This window comes from Chrysemys picta, chromosome 3 (genome assembly GCF_011386835.1).
Source record: "Chrysemys picta bellii isolate R12L10 chromosome 3, ASM1138683v2, whole genome shotgun sequence".
Taxonomy (NCBI): Eukaryota; Metazoa; Chordata; order Testudines; family Emydidae; genus Chrysemys; species Chrysemys picta.
Window position 1 is genome coordinate 23,917,596 of NC_088793.1, and position 21,176 is coordinate 23,938,771.

The window sequence follows — 21,176 nt, forward strand, 5'->3', positions numbered from 1 at the left end:
CCTTCCCCCCCCACAGCAAGCAGGAGGCTCGGGGAGCAGCTCCAAGGCAGAGGGCAGGAGCAGTACATGGCAGTGGGGGGTGGGACAGTTGAACTGCCCGGCAATTGATAGCCTGCTGGGCAGCTGCTGCACAGGGAACTTAGGGGAGCGGGGAACTGATAGGGGGGCTGCCAGTCCACCCTGGTTCCAAGCCCCCACCAGCTAGCTCCAATGGGCTGCTCTTCCTGAAAGCAGTGGACAAAGCAGGAGGCTGCCAAACGACGTTAGAAGGGAGCATTGCACAACTTTAAATGAGCATGTTCCCTAATTGATCAGCAATGTAACAATGTTAGCTGGGACGACTTTAAGTGAGAAGTTACTGTAGTTTCAAAAGGGACACTGTCTCTCTGAATGGGGGTAGTTGTTCAGGGGAACCAGACTAAGATGCAAGCACCGGCTGGGGTATATGAAGTCAGGCCTGTTTAGGTTACCACCAGGAAGACTGTAGGTAATATGTAATACTGTTGTGCAAAAAAAAAAAAAAAAAAAAAATCATTCTGGAATGTTTCTGAGCAAGACACGAGAAGTAATTCTTCCACTCTTCTCAGCACTGATAAGGCCTCAGATGGAGTACTGTGACCAGTTTTGAGCACCGCACTTTGGGAAAGATGTGGAGAAACTGGAGAATGTCCAAAGAGGTGAAACAAAAATGATGATAGATCTGGAAAACATGACCTGGGAGGAAAGATTGAAAAAATTGGTTTTGTTTAATCTGGAGGAGAGAAGACTGAGTGGGGATAGGATAACACTCTTCAGATATGTAAAAGGGTGCTATAAACTGGAGGATGCTATGGGGGGCTGGAACAATTTTTATAGTGGGGTGCTAAGAGCCATTGAACCAAACTATAAACCTTATATATGATGGAAACCACTTCAAGGCAGGGGGTGTGGCAGCACCCATACTTCCGGCACCACTGAGGATAGGACAAGAAGAAATTAGCTTAAATTTCGGCAAGGGAGATTTAGGTTAGACATGAGGAAAAACTTCTTAGCTATAAAGGTAGTAAAGCACTGGAACAAATTACCTGGAATCTCTGTCAGTGGATGTTTTTAAGAACTGGTTAGACAAACACTTGTCAGGGATGGTCTTGATAATATGTAATGTTACCTCAGTGCAGGAGACGGGACTAGATTACCTATGAAGGTCCCTTCCAGTCCTACATTTCTATGATTCTAAAGCCATGTGTGTGGACAGGGCCGGCTGTAGGCCGATTCGGCCGATTCCCCTAAATGGGACCCCGCGCCTAGAGGGCCCCGCGCAGCTGTCCACCCCGCCCCCGGCCCACTTCCCCCTCCTCCCCTGAACGCTCCGCCCACCTTCTCCTCCCTCTCCCCTGCTTCCCGCGAATCAGATGTTCGTGGGAAGCCTGAAACAAGCAGCAGGCAGGAGGTAAGGGGGCAAAAAAAAGATCTCCTGTCGACATAGCATTGTCTACACAGGACGTTAGGTCAGTATAACTATATTGCTCATGCGTGTGGATTTTTCACACCCCTGAGCAGGAGAGAGGTGTGGGGAGTAGGGGGTGGGCGGGGATCTTGGGTGTACAGGGCTGCCATGGTGGGGAGAGATGCCTCTCCCCTGGCCTCAGACCTGGAGCTGCTGCGGTGGGGAAAGACGCTCTTCCCCAGCCCCAGGGCTGCTGCGGGGAGAGAGGGCTGGGGGGCGTCCTCTCTCCCCGCTGCAGCCCCGGGGCAGCCTGCACCCTAAACACCTCATCTCCAGCCCCACCTCAGAGCCCATACCCCCAGCCGGAGCCCTCACTCCTCTGTACCCCAACCCTCTGCTCCAGTCCTAAGCCTCCTCCGCACCCTCAACCCCTCATCCCTGGCCCCACCCCAAGCCCGCATACCCAGCTGGAGCCCTCACCCCCTAACTCCAACCCTCTGCCCCAGCCCTGAGCCTCCTCCCGCATGCTGAACCCCTCATCCCTAGCCCCTCCCCAAGCCCGCAACCCCAGCTGGAGTTCTCACCCCCCAACTCCAACCCTCTGCCCAGTCCTGAGCTCCCTCCCACACTCCGAACCTCTTGGCCCCTCCCTTGCCACACATCAACTCCATATTGATGCACATAACAAAATTCATTCTGTAGATGGATGGAAAAAATTAGAGGGAACATTGCCAGGGAATAGTTACATATATGTATATTATGTGTGACTCCCGTGTTTGTTTGTTTTTTTGGAGGGGTGGGGAAGCATGTATGTGTGGTTGGTGTGTTTCTTTGAAAGTGAGATAGTAAAGGCTCAATCCTGAAAACATTGACATCCTTTACTAACTTTATTGCCTGGCCAGTACATATGAGTTTGCAAAATCAGGCCCCAAGTTTTAATAACATATTTTTTGGTTTATTTCATTTCTACAGAAGAACAAAGACTCATGGTACAGTTTGTGTTTTCATGAGTTCAGCTACTACTGGTGCCAAACAAAAGTGCATCTAGGTCAGGATCAAAGTGCTCCTTTTGTGCTGAACTGCAAATAGTTTCAAACGTGGCTGAATCACCTGTGTGCTGGCAATATTCTGTAGCTCATCAGAGGGCAAAGGTTATTAAGTGGGGGCATGAATCCTTCAGTGGTAAATATATTGAGAACAATTATGACACATTTTAGTTAGTGGATTCTTTTATTAAAGGTAATGACACTGGGTGGCACTATTACTAAGATTTGTAAAGGCATGCGGAGGGAACTAGTTAAAGTACAAAGAGAACAGATGAGCAGCCGCGTTCAGCTTGTGACATAAGAATACCTCCAATATACCAAAAACGAACACAAGAGCGAGGAATTTGTAGAGCAATCCTTTGAAACTAACCAAAAGAAGTTGTAGTCGTGGCCGAGTGGTTAAGGCGATGGACTAGAAATCCATTGGGGTCTCCCCGCGCAGGTTCGAATCCTGCCGACTACGGGTTTCTTTTGGTTCCTTTTCCCCCTTGTAATTTAAGCAAACGCCCCTATGGGGCAGAGCAGCCGGAAAACAGGCCGGGGGAGCCGGGCCAGCCCAGCACGGAGTCCCTGCGCCGCAGCTGGCTCTTAGCAAGGGAGCGATCTCGGGACTCCGGGCCGGGGGCTGCGCTCTGCGGGGCGGCAGGATGCAGCAGGGCGCGGCGCCGGCCGTGCTGGTCACCAGCAGGTGAGGCGGCTCGCGGGGCGGGGAACCTCCCCCGGGCCCGCAGCGGCTCAGGGCAGCTGCCGCTTCCTTTGCCGGGGCGCCTCGCTCCTGCGGCCGCAGCCCGCGCTGGGAGACGGCCCGGGGGACTGGGGGCTACGGCCTGCGCCTTTCCTCCGCGGGATCTGCCCCGGCAGCCTGGCTCCGACCTGCCGGGGACTCGGCCTTGGCCGGCCGGGGATTTGCGGGCACTGCCGGGGGCTGCGGCGCCCTCATGGTGGAGCCTCGGCCGGGCGCCCTGCCAGAGCGCTGCCTGTAGCCGGCCGCGGCAGAGCCTGGTGCAGCCTCTGTGCCGCCGCGCTGGGGCCTCCGCCGGGCCTGGCTGCCCCGAGCTTCTGGGCTTTCCGGGGAGCCGCGGGCGCTCTGCCTTGCGGGGAGCAGGGGGTGGGTTAGGCAGCACTAGTAGGAATCGGCGGTGATCCCTTTCCACAGCCGCGAAGGGGGCACAGTGGAGGTGGGAGATGATCTGACCGCCTAGCAGTTCTGGGCTGTAGTCCACGAAAGCTTATGCTCTAATAAATTTGTTAGTCTCTAAGGTGCCACAAGTCCTCCTGTTCTTTTAGCAGTTCTGAATTACCTCCCTCTGAAAATGTACCAGGCCAGCTCCCTGCGCTCGAGGCTTTCTCTTTCCCAGATAGCGTAGCCATTCTAAAACCACGCCTGGGAGGTTGTTAGTCCCTTTACTGGTATCCAAAGTTATGAGACTGGCAACAAACTGGTGAACATCAAAGGTTTCCGCGCTGACACTTGGGTTTAGGGCTCTGCAAGTGGGAAACACAGAACGATGGCAACAATCCACCTTTTTCTGTGCAGCAGGACTCCCTTTACATAACATTAGCCTGCCTCTGAATAGCTGTACAGCCAGGCGAAATTTTCTGCAAAAGCCTGTTATGATGCTGGATGATGCTTAATCAGTGTAAATTAATCCATTTTAATTTCACCCTGCTAGAAATTCTGGATGTGAGATTACAAGTGAAAAATGTGTGGTTTCTCTTAAAGTGTTCGAGGTTCACTGCAGCTGTAGAGTACAGCTATCTACCGCTATAGAGTAGTGTATAAATTCATCAACATTATTTATTTATAATCATGGAGCTGGGAAGGGCACAGGCCGCTTTATGATCGTCTTTGTGGCTGTAGGTAATGCACCTAAAACAATTTTACAAATGTGTGATTAGACAAATAATATTCTGAAAGTAAACACTACTCTCTCTTCAGTAAGAGCCTAATCCTGCCAGGTGCTGAGGGCATTCGGCTGCTCCTCAGTCAAGAGGATAATAATAATAATGAATAATATAAACCTCATTTCTTTTTATAAGAAAAGTTTAGAATTTGTAGAACGCAGCAAAAATTGCTGAGTTCCTAAAATTGTGGGATTGGCATGTTTGTTTGCATGCTTGTTGGAGAATGAGTATGTTTCAAGGTATGAGTATGTACGAGGTACAGTAGAAATACCATCTTTTTGTTCTGTGTGTGGACAGCACCTCCCACAGTGTGATCCTGACCCATGAGCAGGTATCCTTGTTGCAACCGTACAAAAAATAAATAAATAATCTTGTAAATTATGTATAGGAAAAAATCTGCATCTGCTTTTGATAGTACCCATTATCAGATGTGCATAGACCAGCCTTCATCTTTATTTCTGTTTATATTCTTCTGTAAGCTTGGTGATATTTAACTAGGCAGCGTGCCTAGCGGCTTGAGCACTGGTCTGGGGGGAGACCAAAGTTGTGTCAGTATGTAGAACATTATATGTGATTATATCATATCCTGCAAAGTCTGGGCAGGATGAAGTGGACGATATATTGGCACGTATAGACCCCTGACAAGTCTGTGTGGGGTACCAAGGTCTGGTGGCGGGCAACTGCATCCCTTGTCCCATAACAAATGATGCCCCTGTTTACTACTATGAGTAGTCCTACTGATATCAATGGAATGACTCATGGTAAAGTTTAAGCATTTCTCTAATGTTGCAGGGTCGGGGCCTTGGATTGTAAACTCTTCTGGGCAGGGATTGTCTCTTACTCAGTGTAATTATAGAAGGCCGAGCATGGTGGGGCCTCTGGGTGCTACCAAAATTAAATTAATAACAATACTGATAGATCCAAAATGTCCTAGGGACATTCATTTTGAAACTTAGGCAATTCAAAAACTCTAAAGTCGCTTCAGATAATGCATCTTCCTGAATTTCCCTGCCAGTTCTTATGGTTTTAGGATCACAATTTCCTAATTTAAAATAAATAAATAAATAAATAAAATTCTCTCTCCTGTTTCTGTGGGAGAGGTTTGCCCAAATAACAGGGAAACTGCACATGGGAAACAATGACGATGAAACTGACCATATGCAAAGTGCTGTCAAAGGCACAAAGTTAACAAACTGCAAACAAAAATATCATTTCCCTCTCTAAACTCTTTCAGTTATAGTAATCTTAGCTGTTATTTCTAACAATATGAAAAAAGTCCAAAAATCAGTGTGATTTTTTTTTTTGGGTGGATAGCCCTTTAAGAACTCTGATTCAGTAACCCTTGTAATTAAACTAGTGTTTTGAACCCAATACATTTGAAGTCAGTTGTTATCCTAATATACAAGAGTGTTGACAAGCTGCTAGATTTCATCTAGACAAAAGAGTTGTTCCATGTACTGAGGAAGCTGGAATAATAGTGGATGGTTTGTCAGTTCATTTTCTTTTTCTTATTGTTGGGGGTGGGGAGAGGGAGAACAGATTGCTTTATGAATCTGCAATATAGAGATGTGTCTAAGGATTTGTTACCAAAAGCAGAACTTAGTCAAAACTACCAGCCTGCTGAACTGTTGACTAACTCTTACAGCTGCAATCTGAGTGAGTAAGCATTTGGGGAGTGTTGTCTCTAACATAAATCTATATTTAAAACACAACAAATTTTACTGTCAGATGTCCCTTACTCAGCATTGTTGGCTGCCACTGCTGGAGAAGACACTCCAAATAACAGCCATAATTTATATGTGAGAGAAGCAATCTTTTGTGCAAACATCTAAGCAGTATGGGCAAAATTCTGTTTTCTTACATCAAGACAACCCTGGTAAAGTCAATGCACCAGTGTAACTGAGAACAGAATTTGGCTTGATTTTAAAACGAGTCTCTGCCAGTGTTCAGAGAAAGAAAAGGGAATTGGGACAAGACAGAATACCACATAAAGCATATAACGTTAGTTACCTAGGGTGAAATCCTGGCTTCAGTGAAGTCAGTGGGGCTAGGATCAGGTTCCTTTTCAACACGATCTGCTAAGAAGGGTGGGTGAGAAATTGGGCTAGTGTGCTTGTTTGTTTTTTTATGATTTATAAAGAAACCTCAGTCTTTTTGTTTAAAAAAATAATTTAACTTGATTTTTACATTAGAAATTATGTCTTGTCTTTTCGGGTAAACTCATCAGTATCTAAAGAACTAGTTCTATTATGATATCACATAAAAGCACACAGGGAAACCTGACATGTTGAGAGGGGGAGGGATTTATGGTTAGATTATTTAAAACTATTTCCTTTTTGTTTTTTTTAAGCACATTTAAAACTCTAATACCTAATGAACACTTGGAAGAAAGGTGGTCCTTGTTGAAGATTCCACAGCCTGCCTGTAACAATTGAGGCGTGAAAACATATAATAAACACCTCTGAGCCTCAAGAAATTCTCAAACAAATCCAGGGAAGACCAGATTTGTCGTTCCTGTTATTTTTAAGGGTAAAAACAAGCAGAAAAAAACCATTTAATTCAAAAGAAACTCATTTTTTAAACCCCTCCCCCCCTTTCATTTCACTTTTAAAAAAACAGGCAGGGAAGGAAACACAGGGAGATGCGTGTTCAAATAATATTTAATGCTATTGATTACAAAAATGCCACTTGATGGACCAAATTTCTTTTTGGTAATAATGTAAAGCTAGAGTTACACCAACAGTGTCAGTGGAATTAGTGTAGATGTACACTGGTGAAACAGGAAAACATCACCATATCTGTGCATAGTGTTTTATTTTCCAGCCAGTGATAATACACTATCTGTTTTGTTGAACACAAAGTTCTCTTTGGCCCTTATAAAATGTCTTGCTTTCTACCAGTGAACAATGGGATGCTGGCATTCCCTCTCCAAAAATATCGTAGATAATTTGGGATAGCTTCTCAGATATGGAACCAGATGGGAGATAATACTGTGGATCCTAAAATGGCAGAAGAAGAAAACAAGTTGGAGTGGGACTAAATGAGCATATTGATTGTGTTCTTGTCTAACTTTTTAAGCATTTTGGAAAACGTGTGTATGTTGAAGCATCTGCCAAATAATTTTAATTTCCTTTTGTGCAAAACATTACCATTGATCTTACTAAGCCAGGTGTCAATGCTCAGTAACATTTCCTTGGTCTGTTGGACTTTACCATTTGCAAATAGTTTCATCTTTGTCTCTTTTTCTCTTTCAACAAACATTGTTATAGGTGAATTATCTGAGTACTGTACACGACCTTAAATTATCATTTTGCCACTAAAATATTGTTAATTGTTTTATATTAAACTTTCTTAATTTCTTTTGGCAAACTGAGATAAAGCTGCTCATGGTCTCATTAACATAGCTTTCTTTTGCCTATGACATGATCCCTTTTTCATTAACTTTTAGGACAGTGGGTAATCTTTCACTGTACACGCTTATCTGAAATATCAGTATTGCTGCCTTCTGGGTCTTTGCCTACTTAGCATTTACTGGGTAAAATTCTTCTCTGTATAGTACTTGTGCTTTTCTTTCTTTTTTTAAAGTTACGTTGAAGAACTAATCATGCTATTTCTAGCATCAACTTTGGATGCTTATAGTCACGGTATTGCTGGCTTCTGTACAGCACGTTGGCATAATTGACAAGTGTTATCGAAATGAATTTCAAACATAGGGCTAGATCCTCAGCTGATTTAAATTGGTATATCCCTATGGCAGTCAAGGGAGCTACAGCAATTTACACCAGCTGAGGATGTGCTCCATGTATTTTTTTATGCATTGTGCGTACACGTAGTGATACAGCACATACACGTGTAGCCATTCTTTTTCTCCCTTCTGAATTACAGTGACTTACTAGGGCTTGTTTAGATTTGAAAGCCGACAGTAGCACAGCTTAAGCGCTTCAATGTAGACACTCACTACAGCAGTGGTCCTCACACTTTTTCCATTGTGGCCCCCGCCCCAATAATGGAACCTGTCCGCCCCCATTCCCCCAAGCTGCAGCTGGGAGCAGGGCCGGGGCCGGAGCTGTGGCTGGGGCCAGAGCTTGGGGCAGAGCGGGGCTGAGTGTTGCTCCCTCCCTGGCCTTTGTGGAGGCTGGCCCAGCCCCCCCCCCCCCCCCAACATTTCTCTGTGCCCTGCTAGGGAGGCACATGCCCCACAGTTTAGGGACCACTGCACTACAGTGATTTAGGGATTCTCCCATTGGCATAGTGAATCCACCTCCCCGAGAGGCGGCAGCTAGGTCAACAGAAGAATTCTTCCATCGACCCAGCACTGTCTACGCTAGGGGTTAGGTTAGGTTGGCTTAAGTGTGTCGCTGGGCTGTGTGGATTTTTCACACTCCTGAGCAACGTAGCTGAGTTGACTTAACTTTTGAGTGTAATCTGGCCTTAGAATTATTGCATGTTGACCTACATGTAGGTACAGCCTTTCTGGGACTGTCCGAACAGCCGGAACACAGCACCCTGGTGTATACCCTGGAATTTGTAATGTTAAGGAAAATACTGTACTGTACTGTTTAGTGTACTACTTTTTTCCCCAAACCTCCCTCCATTAATCCTTGACCATACTCCACAACAAAACAATAAAGAAGGATCTTGAGAGCACTGTCATATTCACATTAGAGAAAGGAAGCTCATTGGCTAGGGCATTTATCTAGGACTCAGGACATCCAAATTCAATTCCCTTCTCTGCCACAGACTTCGTGTGTGATCTGGGCAAGTCACTTAGTCTCTCTGTGCCTCCCTAAGGATAAAATGGGGAGAATATCGGGTTTTGGGAGGGTATAGACTGAGAGGCACGCAGATACTACGTTAATGGGGCCATGTAAGTACCTAAAGTAAATAACTGTCTGCTACTTAATCTGTCTAAAATATCTCACACTTGCCTTTCATCCTAATGAATAGGAGATCAAAGTACAAATTGGTATTGACCTACCACTGAAAGGTAGACACATCTGAGGTAGCAACTGTTTAACTAAGCACGGCAACAATGTACAATGATTAGAACAGGAAGATGAATGATAGTCTTATTGGAAAGTGAATTGGAACATCTTTTATGTCAGGTGCATGCCTGGTATCCTCACTGCTCCTATTTGCATTTGAAATGGTGCCGTGGTAACTCAAGAGAGTCACTGTGGTTCTATCTGGAAGACGAGTTTCTTTTACTTGGGAATAAACAACTTATATTAATAATATCTAGCATCAGCCCAGCTAAAGTTTGAATCAATTTCTGATTAGCTGGTAGTTCTCAGTGCTCTTCTTCATCTCAGCTGCCTAGTTCACTTCATGAGCTACAGCACAATTCCAGTGATCTGAAGAAACCTCTGAAGCACGTAAATCAATCAGTGTAATAAGAGGGAGGGAGACACTTGGAAAGAAGCAAAAAGAACTATGAAATATGACCTGTTTCCAAACACGTGACCATACTGGATAGTAATACTTAAAACAGAGGCCAAGTTTGCAAGTCCCAGATGCAGCTGTTGTTTTAAAACCTACCAAGCAATGTGTAATCCAATTCTTCTGCAGGCCCAAGCTCTATCAAAACACTAACTTGTCAGTAGGTCTGGCTTTATGATTTGTGGACCCCATGTAAAGACAGGACCCCAAGCTGTCAGAAAGGGAATGGGCTGGCTGATGAACTGCAGAGTTGAGGCTTTGTCTTCATTGTGTGTGTCTGGTCTACACTAGAAAATTAGATCAACTCACTGTGAAGAATCCACATACGCAAGCCAACCTAACCCTTGGTGTAGACAGTGCTAGGCTGACGAAGAATTTTTCTATTGACCTAGTTACTGCCTTTCGGAGAGGTGGATTAAATACAGTGAGGGGAAAATCCCCCACATCACTGAAGTGGGTGTATACGCTGAAGCGCTACCGTGGTGCAGCTGCACAGTTTAAAGTGTAGACAGAGCCTGTGTGTGTGTTTTACAGTGAGATAACTATTGTGCAATAGTTACATCACAGAAAAATCGTAGTAGAGACAAGGCACTGTAGTTTTTACTGCCAGGTAGCTAGGTGAGGTCAGCACTGTACTCACCACCTGTGGTTGACCTTGCCTAGTTGCCATGGTAAAACTACAGTGCTTTGCCTCCATTAGGACTTTACAGTAGGATAGCTGATGCACTTTAGTTATCCCATGGTAATAACACACCTTTTTTTATCAGTAAAGACAAAACCTGCTAGGCATTCACAAGTATAAAATTAGAGAATTAAAGTTAGCTCAAGTTTGGTTAAAGGAATATGTGTTATAAAGAGAGGCCGTGAAAGTAATGAGTTAAAAGGCGAGAAGGAATGAAGTAGGGAGGATGTCTGGTTCAAAGAATCACTAATGAAAACGGGAAATTTCTAAAAAGAAGGGCTCTGACTGATAGGGGTGACAGCAGAGGCTTTAAATAAGACAAAGAGAATTTGTTGTAAAAAGAGCCAACGTGGGCTTTCCCACTCCACATACCAGCGTTATCTCAAAGGGTATGTCCAGATTACCCGCCGATATGGCGGGTAGCGATCGATTTATCGGGGATTGATATATCGCGTCTCATTAAGATGCGATATATCGATCCCTGAAGGCGCTCCCCGTCGACTCCAGAACTCCACCGGAGCGAGCGGTGGTAGCGGAGTCGACGGGGGAGCCGCGGCTGTCAATCCCGCGCCGTGAGGAGCCAAGGTAAATCGATCTAAGATACTTCGACTTCAGCTACGCTATTCACGTAGCTGAAGTTGCGTATCTTAGATCGATTTCCCCCCCCCCCACGCCCCAGTGTAAACAGGCCCCAGTGTTTTGGGCTGATGTGAACGCAGGTGCAAAGGAAAAACTGTTGGTCAGCAAGAACGAGGGGAAGAGATAGGGAGGAAAGAGCTTAGGGAGAAACGCTGTTGTAAATCTTACCTGGATTAAGATTGGAAATAAAACTGAACGATCTCAAATTGTTTTTTAGCTGAAGTCAGTAATTGGCAATACAGCACCTGTTTGTTAAGGGGTATAAAAGCAGACTCTTAAAGGGTTCATTACTGATACCTGCTTGACCATGTTGGAGCCAACCAATATGGGTCTAAGCACCACTGGGCTTAGCCCTTTTGTAAGTCTCTTGATCAAATTCTTATAATGTTTTGCTACTGTTTGGATGCAGTAAATTGCATATTATTTCTTGCTTATTATTTGGGCTTTTTAGGCATGTTTAGAGCAATTGTATAAATACCATTCAGCCTTTGGATTTAATGAAGGAATTTATGGTTAAATTAGTGTCATGATAATATCCTGCATAAATAATAACTTCCATTGACTACTGTTGGAATTATTTATGTGTATACCAGAGAGGAGGATCAGGCCTGGAGGTCTGCTCCCGTAATTCACTGTGGCAACAAACAACCTTTGCAGGAATAATAATTTTGGTTGCTTTGGCCCCCAGGGTATTTGTAAAGAAAAAGTGTTCTAAGATATCTGAGGGTTCAAAGCCGGCAATGGCACTTCAGCCAATGAGGCTGAGGCTGATGGTCCTTTCTCCATCTTGTCTGTGGGTGGAGCATGCAGAAGGTGAGCAAATGGCAGGTAGTTCATTTGTGCACATTTAGGCGATGTGGCCGTGAATATCGGTAGACCTGCTTGAATGCTATGAAAAGTGGTTTTGCTTTGGTTAATTGGACTTGCTGTTCCTTGCAAAGGGTGCATACATTTTAAATAAGAAACAGAGTAATACAAGGTACAATAGAAGGAATTTCTCAGCAGAATAGAGGATGATTAACCTTTTTACAGATAATCTCAAATAGTGTAAAGTGAACATTTAAATTTAATATATATTTAAATGGGATTTAGGTGCTTCTGAAATGGGAGTTAGGTGCTGATCTGCATCTTTAGGCACCTAAATACCTTTGAAAATATGACCCTTAGGCTAAAATCCTGTGGAGGTTCACAACATATTGGAGAAGTTTTGTTTGGCTGCAGCAAATTTAAAGTTTGCAATTAAAAATGAATGCAAAATACTTTTCAGTCTTGATGCTGAAGTGTAGAGGTTTTGCAGTATATCTTGTTAAGCTGAGTGTACTCGGTGCTACTCTAAATACTTATACATTACTTAAGCAACATTGGTTATTTCTTTCATAGCATAGTTGGTGGTGTCATATTTTCACCAAATAGCAATGGTTTAAGGACCAAATTTAATTCCAGCTCCAAAGCCTATTAAAATTGGAGTCTTTTCATTGAATTCAGGAGACCTTTGATCAAGTGTGCTTTGAGGCAATCAATAAAGGTGTTCCTGTCAGTGCTGTCTATATTTGAACTCACTTTTTGTTTTCGTTCATAGGCAAGTTCAGAATGCTCACACAGGGATAGACTTGTCAGTGCCAGAGTACCAGGAAATCCATGGGAAGATGATGTCCGGCCATGTGGAATATCACATTGTAGCTGTTACCCGACTGGCTGCATTCAAATCAGCAAAGCACAAACCTGAAGATGTGGTTCAGTTTATGGTAAGTAGTTAATCATTGCTGTGTTTGATAAAGAAATCTTTTGTTTTTTTCCCCCCTCTATCAGCGTTGATTATTTTTATACTGTTGTAATATTACATGTTTGATCATATTCATAATCTTCAATATGACAGGGCAGTCTGGGCTGTTACAGAAATAACAGTACTTTGCATCTATAATTGTGCTTTTCAGCCAAACATTTCAAAGCACTTTACAAAAGTAGATGAATATTATCTCCATATAAGGCATGGAGCACAGAGATTTTCTACCCTATCTTCAACATCTTCTGAGGCTACCTTTGCTCCCCAAGCTGTTCTTGCCAGGGCCGGCTCCAGGCACCAGCTTACCAAGCAGGTGCTTGGGGCGGCCACACCGGAGAGGGGCGGCAAGTCCGGCTCTTCGGCGGCAATTCGGCAGTGGGTCCCTCACTCCCGCTCGGAGCGAAGGACCTCCCGCCGAAGTGCCGCAGATCGCGATCGCGGCCTTTTTTTTTTTTTGCGGGGGACGTGGGGGCTGCTTGGGGCAGCAAAAACCTTGGAGCCTGCCCTGGTTCTTGCTAAGTAATAATGTGAGTTCTTGAATTTAATATGTACTCTACAGTGAGATGTTAGTCATCCTAGCATTTCACCCTTCCTGGGTAAGTCATAAAGTAAAGCTGATTTATAGGACTAGAATTTTATCCCATCAAATATTTTTTGCTCAGTTGTCCCCTGTCTTGGAAAATAGTTTGAGCATGTGGAAGTAATTTTAAACCCGGAGTTTGTAGAATGGTAGGGTATATGCTTCACGTTGGTTTATTGTTGTTATTGCATTACCATAGCACCTTGGACTTAGTCGTAGACAAGGACTCCATTGTGCTAGATACTGTACAAACACAGAACAAAAAGATGGTCCCTGCCCCACGGAGCTGACAATCTAAGTATAGGACAGGCAGAGGAGTAAAATGAGACATTATTGGTCAGCATGATAGGCAGCCTAACCATTGTTAAGTTTTTTTTGTAGACATCATGGCAAAGAAGAGCTTTGAGAAGGATAATGAGGTGGCTTTGTGCCTGTCTGTGGGGAGCGCCTCCCAAACATGAGGGGCAGCACAGGAGGAAGCATGAAGGTGCTAATTTGAAAATGTAACGAGAGGGCAGTGGAGACTGGATCATGGACCTATCAGAGTCAGGAGTCGACCTTTTGACAGTGAATGAGAGCTGATAGGTAGGGTGGGGATAAGCTGTAAAGTGCCTTGGAAGTGAAAGCTTATGTTTGATGTGACAGAGAAGGGAATTATTTTGGGGAAGTTTGGCCTGCATTATATAGGAGATCAGACTAGATGATCACAGTGGTCCTTTCTGGTCATGGAATCTATGAATCTGTAATTCAGGGAGATGGTGACACGAACAAAATGATGGGATTAGAAAATGATCTTTGCAGCAGCATTCTGAATCAGGGCTTTGGAGCTCCGGCTCTGCTCCTGCTCCAGGCAAAAACCTGCAGCTCCACTGCTCTGGAGTTGCTCTGCTCCAAAGCCCTGTTCTGAATAGACATGAGCGGGGCAAGATTGCATTTGTCGAGGCCAGAGAGGAGTAATCAAGACATGAGATGATAAAAGCCTAGATGAGAGTTTTAGCTGTGCGGATGGATAGGAAAGACTGCATTTTTTTTGTGTTAGCTGATGTATTCAACAAAGGGAGTATTATCTGTAGTTAGTCAATTGAATTTATTGTTTCTGGTCATCAAGTCCTTCAAGGTTTTAGAAGTAATAGAGCTCATCCTCACACACTGAGTTTTTATTCATAGGTTGGAAGAGGAAAACAAGCTTTCCTGATTTTTCAACTCCCAATTGGTTTCCTAACTATGAATGAACAAGTCATTGAACTGAACTAGTTGAATAAACTGAAATGAAGAAAATAGTTTTTCTACACCTGAAAAAGAGGCTACTGCAGCCAAAAGCTGGTTTAACACTTCATAAGAATGTAAGAACAGCCATAGTGGGTCAGACCAATGGTCCATGTAGCCCAGTATCCTGTCGTCTGACAGCCAATACCAGATGCTTCAGAGGGAATGAACAGAACAGACAATCATCAAGATAGCCATTCCCTGTCGTCCGCTCCCAGCTTCTGGCAATCAGAGATACCCAGAGCATCTCTGACCATCTTGGCTAATAGCTATTGATAGACCTATCCCCCATGAACTTATCTAATTCTTTGTTGAACCTCATTATAGTTTTGGCCTTCACAACATGACCTGGCAAAGCGCTCCACAGGTTGACTATGCGATGTGTGAGGAAGTACTTCCTTTTGTTAGTTTTAAACCTGCTGCCTATTAATTTCATTGGGTGACCCCAGGTTCTTGTGTTATGTGAAGTTATAAATAACACTTATTCACTTTCTCCACACCATTCATGATTTTATAGACTGCTATCATATCCTATCTTAGTCATTTCTTTTCCAAGCTGAAAAGTCCCAGTCTTTTAAATCTCCCCTCATAGGGAAGTTGTTCCATACCCGTAATCATTTTTGTTGCCCTTCTCTGTACCTTTTCCAATTCTAATGTATCTTTTTCTCCATCCTAATCTAGAGAGAGGTCCAAGTCGAAGATGACCCCCAAGTTATGGGCCTGACTGGCAGGCAGGATGGTGGTGATATTATTACTGCTTGAGAAAAGAGGTAGCAGGCAGGGCTTTTGTGAGGCAGGGGAGATTAAGAACTCCATTTTAGCCTTGTTGAAATTGAACTGACTGCTAGGCATTCACAAGAAGATGTCAGAGAGATCGGCCAAGAAAGAGAGAGGTCTGGAGTAGAAAGGCAGATCTGTGAATTGTCAGCATAAAGATGGTAGCTGAATGTGTGTTTGCAGATGAGAGTGCCCAGAGATAAGGTGTAGGTGGAGAAGAGAAGGGGACCAAAGACAGAGACCTGTGGAGCCCGCACAGAAAGTTGGCAGGTGGATGAGGAGGATCATCCGAAGGACATGCAGAAGGAGCAATTAGAGAGGATGGAGATGACAGAGTCATGGGAGCCAAGGGAGGACAGAATTTCAAGAAGTGGAACATGGTCTGTGGTGTCAAAGGTGGCTGACAGGTCAAGGAGTATGAGTATGGAATATTCGTTCTGAGCTTTGGCTAGCAGGAGGTCATTAGAGACTTTGGAGACAGCGGTTTCAGCAGAGTGAAAAGGGTGGAATCCAGATCCGAGAGGGTCTAGGGTGGAATTGGAGAAGAGGAATTACAGACAGCAATTATAAGCAGTGTGTTCAATGAGTTTAGAGATGAAAGGGAGAAGGCAGATGGGGCAGCAGCAGGAGAGGCAAGTGGAGTCAAAGATAAGTTTTTTGTTGTTTTTTTAAATGAGAGAGACTAAAGGATGCTTGTGTTCTGGGGGGAAAGGGCTAGAGAAGAGCGAGCAGTTAAGGAGAAGAGTAAGGGAGAGTGGGTGCAAGGGAAATCTGGGAATGGGATAGGATCACTCTGACAAGTGGAGGGGATTACAGGAGGAGAGCAGATGAGAAAATTCTGCATCTGACCAGAGGGAAGGCGAAGAGAGTTGTAGGAGGGGATGGGGGAAAAGGAGGAGAGCCAAAGGGCAGGGGAAGGTCACATTGTATATTGTCAGTTTTCTCTTGGCAGAAAATGTTGAGATCCTGTGAGAGGTAGAAGTAGAGGCTGGAGGAGGGAAGGGTTTGAGAAGTGAGTCAAAGGCGTGAACAGCAGCTGGGATTGCAGGTGTGATATTCAGTTGAGTTGGAGAAGTAGAGTTGCTTAGCTCGGAAGATGGCAGAACTGAAAGAGATGAATGAATTAGTCATGGAGGAAGTCAGCTGGTTTCAGGATTTCTGCCAGAGACGCTCTGCAGTGCGAGAGCAGGAGGAGAGGAAACAGATGTCGGGTTGGCAGGGAAAACCTTGTGTAACACTGACAGACCCTGGTCGTCGGCGGGCGGGATCGAACCTGGGATCTCTGGAGCTAAATGCGTGAGCCTCTACTTCTATGATGAGATAACTGGCTCTGTGGATATGGGGAAAGCAGTGGACGTGACATATCTTGATTTTAGCAAAGCTTTTGATACGGTCTCCCACAGTATTCTTGCCAGCAAGTTAAAAAAGTATGGATTGGATGAATGGACTATTAGGTGGATAGAAAGCTGGCTAGACTGTCGAGCTCAACAGGTAGTGATCAACGGCTCGATGTCTAGTTGGCAGCCAGTATCAAGTTGGTCCTGGGGCCGGTTTTGTTCAACATCTTTATTAATGAGCTGGATGATGGGATGGATTGCACCCTCAGCAAGTTCACAGATGACACTAGGCTGAGGGGAGAGGTAGATACGCTGGAGGGTAGGGATAGGGTTCAGAGTGGCCTAGAGAAATTGGAGGATTGGGTCAAAAGAAATCTGATGAGGTTCAACAAGGACAAGTGCAGAGTCCTGCACTTAAGAAGGAAGAATCCCATACACTGTTACAGGCTGGGGACCAACTGGTTAAGCGGCAGTTCTGCAGAAAAGGACCTGGGGATTACAGTGGATGAGAAGCTGGATATGACTCAGCAGTGTGCCCTTGTTGCCAAGAAGGCTAACGGCATATTGGGCTGCATTAGTAGGAGCATTGCCAGCAGATCGAGGGAAGTGATTATTCCCCTCTATTCGGCACTGGTGAGGTCACATCTGGAGTATTGCGTCCATCTTTGGGCTCCCCACTACAGAAAGGATGTGGACAAATTGGAAAATCCAGCGGAGGACAACGAAATTGATCAGGAGGTTGGGGCACATGACTTACGAGGAGAGGCTGAGGGAACTGGGCTTGTTTAATCTGCAGAAGAGAAGAGTGAGGGGGGATTTAATAGCAGCCTTCAACTACCTGAAGGGAGGTTCCAAAGAGGATGGAGCTCGGCTGTTCTCAGTGTTGGCAGATGACAGATCAAGGAGCAATGGTCTCAAGTTGCAGTGGGGGAGGTTTAGGTTGGTTATTAGGAAACACTATTTCACTAGGAGGGTGGTGAAGCACTGGAATGGGTTACCTACGGAGGTGGTGCAAACTCCATCCTTTGAGGTTTTTAAGGCCTGGCTTGACAAAGCCCTGGCTGGGATGATTTAGTTGGGGATTGGTCCTGCTTTGAGCAGGGGGTTGGACTACATGACCTCCTGAGGTCTCTTCCAATCCTAATCTTCTATGATTCTATGATTCTACTGCAGGAGCTAAAAGACATATAGCTGTTAGCTAAGGCTGTAGAGCAGACTCATTAATCTCTCTCTCTAAGTGGTCTTGGTGCCAGTAGAGGGGACAGAACACCACACCCAGGAGGTGTGTGGGTTACACTTGCAATGGGAGAGAGAGGCAAAAGACTCAAGGATGGAGGAGAGTGAAGCATGGAGAGAATCAATAACAATATCAGTGGAAGAGACTAGGGAGGGAGGGCTGAGAGCAAATGAGAAGTCATCAACACTGATAGACTGGAAGGCACAGAAAGGCTGAGTGGCAGGGCGTGAGGGAAGGGGCTGATGGGAGATGTTGAAAGAGATTAAGTGATGGTCAGAGAGGTGGACCTTAGCAAAAGAGGGCAGAGACTGGTAAAGACTAAGTTGAGTGAAGACCCCTTTTTGTGAGTGAGAGAGCTGAACAAGAACTACAGGTCAAATTAAGAGGTGTGGGCGAGGAAACATATAGCTAGGGGGTTGGATGGGTCATCAGGATGGGGTTGAAGTCACCAAGGATGAGTGTGGGAGATTGTGAGGAAAGGGAGAGAGAGAGAGAGAGAGGGAGAGCAAGGAATCAAAATCAGAAAAGAAGGCTGATGGGGAGGAGTTGGGCGATGGTAGATGACAGTGACATGGAGGGGGGAGGAACAATGAGAAAGGGGAAGAGGGAAGGTTTGGAAGCAGCAGGAACAGGAGAGGAGAAGCCCTACAGCCCCACCACCATCTGGTGTAAGGTGGGACTGTGAGAGAAGAAGAGGCCTCTATAAGAGAGTGCAGCTGCGGTGTCAGATGGAGGGATGCAGGTCTCTGTGAGAACCAGGAGCTGGAGGGAGGGAGATATGAAGAGATTGTGGATGGTTGTGTTTTTTTAGCGATGGACTGGGCAAAGGGGTGGAGGTGACGGCGGCATGTGTAACAGAGATGTCAGTTTTCCGTCATATACTTGGGAGATCATATTGAATTAAGTTTACGTATCTTTGGGGTCCATTGTAGTAAATGAATGGCTTATGTATTATTGTGGGTCAGGATTGTATGTAACCTCTCAAATGGAGAGATGTGACAATGTGAAACCTGGGGTTCTATGTGGAACGATGTGCCAGACAAGAATGGACTTTTGGAACAAAAACGAAGTGGTTTTCCTAGGGAATATCTAGGGGGAGGTGAATGCAAAGTCCCCACCTCCGTTTATGCAAAACCCCAGCTTTTTGAAGCTACGTCCTGGGGAGGGGGCCATTATCTTCTGATCACAGCTCAATGAGGGCAAGATCAAAGGCCCAAGCTATATAAATGAAAGACTGCACTATTCATGGTAGTTCTGGTTCTGAATCTGAGACAGTTATGAACTTATCACCCAGTTGTGGGTTTTGAAGGAATGATATCTACCAGAGCCCGAGGCAGGAGTTGGGGTGACCTCTGATAAGCTTTTTAGCATGTGTGTAGGCTCTTTTATTGTTTTTAATATGTTTTCTCTGTAATGCTTTCACTTTAACAATAAATGTACTTGCTTAGAAAGAACTCTAACTGCAGGCAGCACACTGCGTTGAAGAGAAAGCAAAGCGCAGACACTGGCCTGTTTAGGCAGTCTGGCTTGCTGGGAATATCACATTGTAGGCAGGGAACTGCACAACCTTGTAAAACCCCTGGTTTGGAGGGAGAGATATGTGGGTCTCTGCTCAAGACAGGAGCAGTCAGCCTAGAGTGGGTCCTTCAAAGGACCACAGAGGGATTGGTGCAGATGCCCTGAACTGTGACAGTGGGGTAACAGCTTTTTATTGACTTGTTCTACAAGATATACTGTGTGCGTATAATCAAAACTACTTTAACAAGGAAGACCTATTTCACTTACAAATGTGAAATACTCTAGCCCTACCATTTCTTTGATTTCAACAATATAACTTTACCTATTAACCTGCAGTTTGCATGTGTGTGTGTTTGCATAGCATTCGGTATCAGTACATTTAAAATGCAATGTTCATATTGAGTATCAGCACGAGCAGTTCGCTTCCAAGCTGAGTCTTCAAATCAGAGTCTTTGTGAATCTGAAGTTATTTAAACACTTCCGTTTGTAAAGCACTGCAGAGTGTAGTGTGGGCTGTGGATAAGCGTTAACCTTGGGGTCACACTTGCTAAACTAAAGGAAAACTCGGCTGTGTTTCCTTTTAAAGTTCGGAATGTTCTCGGTATATAGAAACAATGGAGTTGCTTTATTTTTAAAACTGAATCATAGCAGCCATTGAGAAGGTAAAGCTTAATTATTGCACACAAACTGCCATTTTCTGGGGCAGAGACACACCGCCTTCTCTTGTCGCAAATGCGTTTCTACTGCTCACACCTTGTCTTTCCAGAAGTCCTCCACCGCCCACTCTCCTTTTAGAATGCACCCAGCCGTTGATGTTTTGTTTTATGTATCAGCCTAATACTCAGTGTAATTACTTATTAGTTCACAATTGAATTTGCTGATGAAGTTTATTAAATGCTAAAATAGCCCTGCCCTTACTGTCTTGTTGTCTTACATACAAAATGCAGCTTTATTATGTATGCACCACACACACTAATAGTTCTCTGTCTCTCTGTATGTATGTATATTTTATCTGTGCATGCATGCAAATTTTGGCCTAAAATCTCCTTGTGACTTGGTATTCCATCTGTGAATGTGGGATAACATTTCCCCACTTTAGAGGGATGTTGTGAAGATAGGTTCATCATTTGTGGAGCACTCAAATTCTAGGAGATAAATGCAGCTGAAAAGCCCAGGGGGTAATAAAACAATTCCACACTCAGTGCAGCAGTTGGTTGGTGTGCAGTAAATAAGACGTGGGGCCACATGTTGCTGAAAAGAAATATTGAGCCTCATCCTATTTGCACTTAATGAGGCAGGGTGGAAAATATAGCATGTGATCATGTAACTGTATCATAATACTGAGGCACAAGATTGCAGGGACAACCTTAATTACATCTTAACTTCTTATCTTTTGAGTGCTTGACTTTGCAACCTGGGATTGGAATCTCTGTAAAAAGAGATTATCATAGAATATCAGGGTTGGAAGGGACCTCAGGAGGTCATCTAGTCCAACCCCCTGCTCAAAGCAGGACCAATTCCCAACTAAATCATCCCAGCCA

General features: G+C 44.7%; 1 protein-coding gene and 1 non-coding gene across 5 annotated transcripts in view; both read left to right on the plus strand.

Moving 5' to 3' along the window:
* The first annotated feature begins 2,735 nt into the window (after positions 1-2,735).
* Positions 2,736-21,176, plus strand: part of HS1BP3 (HCLS1 binding protein 3) — a 74,306-nt gene continuing 55,865 nt past the window's right edge. Inside the window, exons 1-2 of one of the 4 annotated variants that reach the window (XM_065587604.1) lie at positions 2,736-2,914; positions 12,717-12,882. In XM_065587604.1, coding sequence (XP_065443676.1) covers positions 12,784-12,882 — 99 coding nt within the window. In that variant the 5' untranslated portion in view covers positions 2,736-2,914; positions 12,717-12,783. Of the gene's footprint in view, positions 2,915-2,974; positions 3,161-12,716; positions 12,883-21,176 lie in introns of those variants that run through there. The other 3 variants (XM_008163068.4, XM_042848685.2, XM_065587605.1) reach the window with 3 other exon arrangements.
* On the plus strand, positions 2,854-2,935 carry TRNAS-AGA (transfer RNA serine (anticodon AGA)). Its single transcript has one exon. It is a non-coding gene; the product is annotated as a tRNA-Ser (tRNA).